The sequence below is a fragment of the Contarinia nasturtii genome, unplaced genomic scaffold (assembly GCF_009176525.2).
Source record: "Contarinia nasturtii isolate CC-2019 unplaced genomic scaffold, AAFC_CNas_1.1 Cnas_scaffold_4907, whole genome shotgun sequence".
Lineage (NCBI taxonomy): Eukaryota > Metazoa > Arthropoda > Insecta > Diptera > Cecidomyiidae > Contarinia > Contarinia nasturtii.
Window position 1 is genome coordinate 1 of NW_022202188.1, and position 7,070 is coordinate 7,070.

Below are 7,070 nucleotides of genomic sequence, written 5' to 3' on the forward strand. Positions count from 1 at the left end.
TCAAAGTTCTTTACACGACGAAAGACAAACTTGAACTGATACTCACTACAGAAACGACACTCTATTTATACATTTCATGCGTCACCCCTACTAACGCACACGGTGTAAGGAGAACGATCATAGCGTCACTTATCCTGCGTTGAAGTGTATAAATAGAATGCGCATTCGCTGCTTCGCCATTCATTTTGTGTTCGACTCTCGTTGAGTAAGTGTCAAAGTAAAAAAGAAGCAATGGCCCGTACAAAGCAAACACCACGTAAACAATTGGCAACCAAAGCCGCTCGTAAAAGCTCACCAGCCACCGGAGGTGTGAAGAAACCACATCGTTATCGCCCAGGAACAGTCGCTCTCCGTGGAATCCGTCGTTACAAGAAATCTACAGAATTGTTGATCCGCAAGTTGCCATTCCAACGCGATTTCCGTTTCCAGAGCTCAGCTTGTCTGTCAATCAATTAAAAAAGCGAAATTCAAAATTTTAAATTATTTTATTTCTTATTTTTTCACAGGTCCCATCGCCAAAATGAAAATCACGGATATGAATATTGACTGTCTCGAAGAATGTTTTGAGTATTTGGAATTTGGTGATCTTCTGAATGTGGCCTATGCAAATAAAAAACTGCGTAAAGCGGCTAAGTTTTTTTACCTGCGGAAGTATGGCGAATTTACCGTATCTTTTAGTGTATTTAGAAGAAAACCTTTTCTACCTTTTAAGGTACATTTAAACTATAGACGTATAGATATACAGGAATTGAAATCTGCACTTCAACTTTTACACTGTTTTGGTCACTTGATCAAATATGTGTGGTTTACTTCTTCAGTGCTCAATGATTTACTGCTCAATTACCTCAATGAATATTGTGCTGAGTCGTTAGTCACGTTCGAATTTTACATGGCTAACAAACGAAAAAACGAACTTGGACCACTCACAAAGACATTCACAAAAGTTCAAAGAGTTGTATTCGTTAATAGTTATTTATTCGACAGTGGCTGGCTCGAAAGGACTTTCCCGAATGTAAAATATTTTAAATGTTGCATTGGATATGGGAGTCAGGAGAATCACAATGAGAATGAAATGGCCATTCATAACATTAGTTGTGTGGTGGGTCATTTTCCTGAATTGGAACGATTTAAGTTTGATTATCACGTGAAACGTTTATTAGACTCAACAAAGGACGAGATGGCAGCCATTTTACGCTTGAATCCACAGCTTAAAAGACTATATCTTGGTGCGAATGCGGCTGACACTGACAGAGAACCTTTTTTTGATTTTGAAACATTTCGTAATTTAATCGAACCAATGCAAAATCTTGAAGAACTCACATTGTCGGGTAATTTTGTATTATTTTCCAATTCTAATGGCAACAAAATTCATTTGAAAAACATTAAAAAGTTCGGACATCTTGGTGAAAAATTAAACTTAGAAATGCCATTTTTGTTTGATCAAGTTGAATATTTTTGTATAGGAAGTCAAATGACGGAAGATGTTTATGACTTCATCGAAAAACATCCAACCATTAAGTGGTTAAGTTTCAAGGAATCATCTTCAAATTTTAACGTCACACGACTAATGAACGCAATACCATTACTAACGGAAATCGAAGTTTTTTCTGACATATCAGTTGATGATGTACTTCGTTTGGTGTCCAGTTTCAAATCACTTAGAAAAATTGCTCTATTGAAATATTACGCCAACAAAAACTGGCGCAAAGAATTACGAGAACACCTGGGAGATGAATGGCAAATACCAGATAAAACATCTACTGTTTGTGGTTTTAATCAAAGAGTATTGTTCTTTTTAATGAGTAAATCTTTTTAATAAATAACTTTAATGAACTAATAGAACGGTCTTTATTTGCTAAATTAAATGCATGCAATGCGAAAATAACATGCGAAAATGAACGAGTAACATATGCTTATTTGACATAGATGAATGAATGTAAACATAAACAAGAAGTTGACTCCGACATCATCTTACGTTACGATCATTCAGCAAGTAGATGGAATCTAGTTTGTATGTAGTAGTTTGCTAATATAATGTTCAAGAGTTCCGTAGTGACGCCATATAAAATTTTAATTGTTTTTTTTTTTAATCGTGAAAGAATATTTGGAAATTTTTGTGTTGAAATCATCATATTTATTTTCACAACAAACATTTTCCGAATATTCTTAACATAATTTATTACGAATCGAAGTACAATATAAAGAAATATGTGTTTATCAATATGTTCATAGTTTTAAAAATAAAAGTCGTTTCATTATAATCCCATTATTTTACTTTTCCGCACGAAAAGCGGTGAAAACTATTATTTTTGTTGTTATTTTACCGCCAAGTAACCAAACAAAAAAAATATAAACAAACATGCAAACATGTGTGACTTACGAAAGTGAAAGATATTGCCACCGGAAATTACTCCGTTTGTTATTAGTCAAACGAGTGGTATTCGAAATAAACAAAAATTAAAATGCATTTTCGAATTCAATGCGAACTCATTACTGCATGTGCCGAAATTATCGAAAGTACTTCTGGAATCACGTAGAAAATATTTTTATCACTTCTTAGCACAATGAGGTAATAGAATTTGAACTGTCGTTGAATGTTTGAATATTTTGAAAAAAAAAATTGCAAAAGAAGCACGTAGATAAAATAAAAACACTACATATTTATCTAATTTGCTCATGTACAACGAGACAAATCAATACACAATTGCATACTATGTGCATTACATTCTTTATACATAATTCATTTGGTTCTCGAGAGTATATAAATCGTTGTACAATGAAAATGAATTCAGTATTGAAATCAAAAATGAAGTTCGTCATTGCAATTTCGCTACTATTTGGAGTACTTCTGATTGGTTGCAATGCATCTGGAAGTAAGTAATAATACTGTGTTTCTCATATTTTTAAAGCGGACAATTGTAATTTTGTTGTGGGTGATCCGCAATAATTTCATACAAATATGCAGGGTGTTGTGGATGTTGTGGACAATCTTTTTTTTCATTTTCTTGCTTTTTTTTCCAACTATAGGTTCTATGACTTATCATGTACCTATTGAAAACCAGCCTGATGTTAATAATGGAAACCTGAGAAATGTTTGGATTATGGTTAAAGTGAAGAGTGTAGCTGTAGGACCCACTGAAGATGATTATGGTCCTACCAGTTATTTTGTAGAACTTGCACATATACAATACTTTTCGCAGAGTCACTTAAAAACGGGACTTATGATAAACGTCGAACCCATCATTTTTCAAATTGGTATGAATGATTTTTTTTTATTCTGAACTAAATGATTGATAAAAAAAATAATATACTGTTTTTATTTCAGGTGATATCGCATACCTCAATGTGTATGTAATACTTCCGGGAACGTTCCAGCCTAATGACAAAATCGAAATTGATGAAACTCGTCAAATAAATGCTTTAACCCGGCATATGAGCTTAGATGACCCATATCATGTGAATATTTATGAACCCGATTCTGCAGGTGAATCAGACTAAGTTTCAATCATAGGAGTGGCATAATTTCGATTTAAATCATTATTTTTTGTAAAAATTTGACAACAATAATGTTACGCAATCGAATCGCTCATAACCCTGTCCACGAGATCCAGTAGTTTACAATGAATTAGATTTATCCATATTCCGAACAAAACAAAAATGTAACAAACAAACAAATAAACTCAATCATTTTTGCCACTTGAATTGCCAACATTAAATTCTGCACTTTATACAGAACACATTAAATAAATAACATTTCTTTATTAAAACTACAAACTAAATTAAAGTATCACTGTAAGACTATATTTTTCTAGATTTGTGCAGCCATTCAAAATGCATGACTTCAAATGACAGATGATTGTATTTGCTTTCTTCTCTTGTATGACTTTCCCTATCGTTGAAATTAATCATTCAACCCGAGTTCATTTGTGCAAAACAATGAAGACAACAATTTTGCTCATTTATAAAAAAAATATTTTAATATTTCATACACCGTATGGTTTTGTTTCTTTGACTTTTCATTTATTGTGAAATGAATTCCTACACTTTTTATATAGCTGCCTATATACTTAAAAGTCATTTTGTTTCTTTTTGTTGGTGCATACAATGTTTTATAAGAATAAAAAATAGCAGTGATGAGCAAATTAATCATGGATAACTATTATGAGATTATCACATTTTTCGTAATTATTTCGACAGAAATTCTAAATTTCTTTCATTTTGCTTGGGCTTTTGAGGTTGATACTTTTCGAATTTATTCGGGTCTTTTAAAGCCAAAAAGTATTCGAATATGATAGAGATTTTCAAACAATATCTTCTCAAGCGGCTAAAGAATTTATTCTGAAGTAATAAATATGATATATTGTATAAACAAAAGGCAAAGGCGCATCCGGTTCATTCAAATTGTCAGCCGCTGCTCTTAAACCAAAGGTCGAAAAGAAGAAGCCAGTGAAAAAGGCAACAGCTGTCAATCCGAAGAAACCAAAGGCAGCAAAAAAACCACCAGTAAAGAAACCAGCAGCAAAGAAAGCCGTTTCATCCACCGCCAAAGTAGCAAAGAAAGCCGCTTCAGCCACCGCTAAAGTAGCAAAGAAAGCCGCTACACCAAAAGTAAAATCGGTCAAACCAAAGGTGAAGGCTCCATCAAAGCAAAAGGCAACCAAACCATCGAAATCGGCTGCCCCAAAGAAGCCAAAGACATCAAAACCGAAAACAGCAAAGGAACCAGCCGCAGCCAAAAAGCCAAAGGCTGCCAAAGCACCAAAAGCTTAAATGACTGAATGTATTTTGCTACCATAAAAAATACAGAATATAATGAAGTAAATGTAAGTAAGGAAGTGTCATTTTAAATGATATTATCAACGCATAAAATAAACCGAATAGTATATATATATTTGAAAAAGGATTCAACTTTAATAAAGTTTGTTTAGTGGCTTTATTTATTTGACATTTGACGATTAGATTTTATTATTTCGAAAAATTGTGAATGTTTAGATTGATTTAAGAAGCTCTTTGATAAAAATGTTTTTGGTAGCCCTGAAAAGGGCTGTTTTTCTGTAATTTGTTGTTGTTGATGATCGGGATTAATTTAACCTCCGAAACCGTACAAAGTGCGGCCTTGACGTTTCAAAGCGTAGACGACATCCATAGCGGTGACTGTCTTACGTTTGGCGTGTTCGGTGTATGTGACGGCATCTCGGATGACGTTTTCCAAGAAAACTTTCAAAACACCACGAGTTTCTTCGTAGATCAAGCCTGAGATACGCTTGACACCACCACGACGAGCCAAACGACGGATGGCAGGTTTTGTGATGCCTTGGATGTTATCACGCAACACTTTACGATGACGTTTTGCGCCACCTTTTCCCAATCCTTTTCCACCTTTACCACGGCCGGTCATTTTGATTTAGATTTTTCAAAGTTCTTTACACGACGAAAGACAAACTTGAACTGATACTCACTGCAGAAACGACACTCCATTTATACTATTCATGCGTCATCCCCACCACAGCATACAACACAAAGTTCGCGCCAAAAAATTTCCCCTACAAACTAACGAAACGAATTTTTTTCGATGATTTTCCAATGAAATTCACAAAATATTTGCAATATTTTTACAAAAATAAATTCATATTGGCTTTAGCTTGAATATAATTTCGTTTTAAATGGTTTAAGATCGAAAATGAATGTAAATTTGAGAAAAATACATGCGGTGATCGTAGCGTCACTTCTCCTGCGTGAAATAGTATAAATATTGTGCACTCACTGTGCTACGATATTCAGTTTCTGTTTAACTCTCGTTGAGAAAGCATTAAAGTGAAAAAGAAGAAATGGCCCGTACAAAGCAAACCGCACGTAAATCGACTGGTGGAAAGGCACCACGTAAACAATTGGCAACCAAAGCCGCACGTAAGAGCGCACCAGCCACCGGAGGTGTGAAGAAACCACATCGTTATCGTCCAGGAACTGTCGCTCTCCGTGAAATTCGTCGTTACCAGAAATCGACTGAATTGTTGATTCGCAAATTGCCATTCCAACGGTTGGTTCGTGAAATCGCTCAGGATTTCAAAACCGATTTGCGTTTCCAGAGCTCAGCTGTTCTTGCTTTGCAAGAAGCCAGCGAAGCCTACTTAGTTGGTTTGTTCGAAGACACCAACTTGTGCGCCATCCACGCTAAACGTGTTACCATCATGCCAAAAGACATCCAATTGGCCCGTCGTATCCGTGGTGAACGTGCTTAAATTCAATATTTAACAAATTTTCAACAAAAATCGGCCCTTTTCAGGGCCAACAATTTATTTTTTATAAAGAATTTTCAATAATCTCAACCAATTGATCTCTCTTCATAACCAAAAAGTTCTTTTCAGTACTATTTTCGATAAATTATTATGAAATTTGTTGTTTACTTCCAGTATCAAGATAATTTATTTTAATTAAAAATCGTTCCGATAAATTTGACGTTGAAAAGGAAAATACTTCGTCTTTTTGTATTTCATGATGTTTCTATTCCTACACAACTTTATATCATTCATTGTTATTTTTTTAAAGTCAGCTTCTCTGCCATTCGGATATATAATGTGCATAATGCAATAAGTAGAGTTTTCATGTTTTTACATGTTTCAAATCAAATCTAGTTTCATTCGACGAACAAAAATCAACACCGAAAAATATCTATTATAAAAAAAATGCTTGCAAAAATGTTTCTCATAAAATTTTACATGGAATGTCCATTCAATGGAACACAAAAAAAAAAAACAAATATTATGTATTTGACTTTGAGAAGTGTCGTTGATTATAAATTCGATGATGGTGTTTTTTTTTAAATTCTATATCAGTTATTGATTTGTCATCTTTATTTTTGCTAAATAACTTTTTGAGTACTACTTAACTTAAGAAATAAAAATAAGAATAAAGCAAGAATGGATTTTTGTTAAAATTCTTTATAAGTTATTTATTTGGTGGCCCTGAAAAGGGCCGTTTCTTTGTTTTGAATTCGAAGCAGCTTATTTAGAGCTTGTGTACTTGGTGACGGCTTTGGTGCCTTCACTGACGGCGTGCTTGGCCAATTCTCC

General features: G+C 34.1%; 5 protein-coding genes across 6 annotated transcripts; 4 read left to right on the forward strand and 1 right to left on the reverse strand.

Moving 5' to 3' along the window:
- The first annotated feature begins 197 nt into the window (after nt 1-197).
- On the forward strand, nt 198-1,837 carry LOC116351208. 2 transcript variants are annotated; one of them, XM_031783289.1, is made up of 3 exons: nt 198-439; nt 507-1,328; nt 1,464-1,837. In XM_031783289.1, exons 1-3 carry the CDS (start codon nt 232-234, stop codon nt 1,814-1,816), a joined length of 1,383 nt encoding a protein of 460 aa, XP_031639149.1. In that variant the 5' UTR covers nt 198-231; the 3' UTR covers nt 1,817-1,837. The 2 variants fall into 2 exon arrangements, with proteins under 2 accessions (XP_031639149.1, XP_031639148.1); XM_031783288.1 differs by having other exon boundaries at nt 507-1,837.
- A 967-nt stretch (nt 1,838-2,804) lies between these two features.
- Nucleotides 2,805-3,748, forward strand: LOC116351210. The gene is made up of 3 exons (XM_031783291.1): nt 2,805-2,873; nt 3,028-3,255; nt 3,326-3,748. Exons 1-3 carry the CDS (start codon nt 2,807-2,809, stop codon nt 3,496-3,498), a joined length of 468 nt encoding a protein of 155 aa, XP_031639151.1. The 5' UTR covers nt 2,805-2,806; the 3' UTR covers nt 3,499-3,748.
- Nucleotides 3,749-4,148: 400 nt separating this feature from the next.
- On the forward strand, nt 4,149-4,770 carry LOC116351209 (histone H1-II-like). Its single transcript, XM_031783290.1, has 2 exons — nt 4,149-4,278; nt 4,376-4,770. The coding sequence occupies exons 1-2, from the start codon at nt 4,149-4,151 to the stop codon at nt 4,768-4,770; spliced, it is 525 nt and encodes a 174-aa protein (XP_031639150.1).
- A 264-nt stretch (nt 4,771-5,034) lies between these two features.
- LOC116351213 (histone H4) lies at nt 5,035-5,453 on the reverse strand. Its single transcript, XM_031783293.1, has one exon. It carries the CDS (start codon nt 5,396-5,398, stop codon nt 5,087-5,089), a length of 312 nt encoding a protein of 103 aa, XP_031639153.1. The 5' UTR covers nt 5,399-5,453; the 3' UTR covers nt 5,035-5,086.
- Nucleotides 5,454-5,794: 341 nt separating this feature from the next.
- LOC116351212 (histone H3) lies at nt 5,795-6,310 on the forward strand. The gene has a single exon (XM_031783292.1). It carries the CDS (start codon nt 5,829-5,831, stop codon nt 6,237-6,239), a length of 411 nt encoding a protein of 136 aa, XP_031639152.1. The 5' UTR covers nt 5,795-5,828; the 3' UTR covers nt 6,240-6,310.
- The last annotated feature ends 760 nt before the right edge of the window (nt 6,311-7,070 follow it).

Excerpts from the sequence above, each read along its gene's own strand:
- LOC116351208 (XM_031783288.1), top strand. The coding sequence starts at position 232 with ATGGCCCGTACAAAGCAAACACCACGTAAACAATTGGCAACCAAAGCC. Across the intron at positions 440-506 it reads CCGTTTCCAGAGCTCAGCTT|GTCCCATCGCCAAAATGAAA; the intron begins GTCTGTCAATCA and ends ATTTTTTCACAG.
- LOC116351210 (XM_031783291.1), top strand. The coding sequence starts at position 2,807 with ATGAAGTTCGTCATTGCAATTTCGCTACTATTTGGAGTACTTCTGATT. Across the intron at positions 2,874-3,027 it reads TGGTTGCAATGCATCTGGAA|GTTCTATGACTTATCATGTA; the intron begins GTAAGTAATAAT and ends TTCCAACTATAG. Across the intron at positions 3,256-3,325 it reads ACCCATCATTTTTCAAATTG|GTGATATCGCATACCTCAAT; the intron begins GTATGAATGATT and ends TTTTTATTTCAG.
- LOC116351213 (XM_031783293.1), bottom strand. The coding sequence starts at position 5,398 with ATGACCGGCCGTGGTAAAGGTGGAAAAGGATTGGGAAAAGGTGGCGCA.
- LOC116351212 (XM_031783292.1), top strand. The coding sequence starts at position 5,829 with ATGGCCCGTACAAAGCAAACCGCACGTAAATCGACTGGTGGAAAGGCA.
- LOC116351209 (XM_031783290.1), top strand. The coding sequence starts at position 4,149 with ATGGATAACTATTATGAGATTATCACATTTTTCGTAATTATTTCGACA. Across the intron at positions 4,279-4,375 it reads GGGTCTTTTAAAGCCAAAAA|GCAAAGGCGCATCCGGTTCA; the intron begins GTATTCGAATAT and ends TATAAACAAAAG.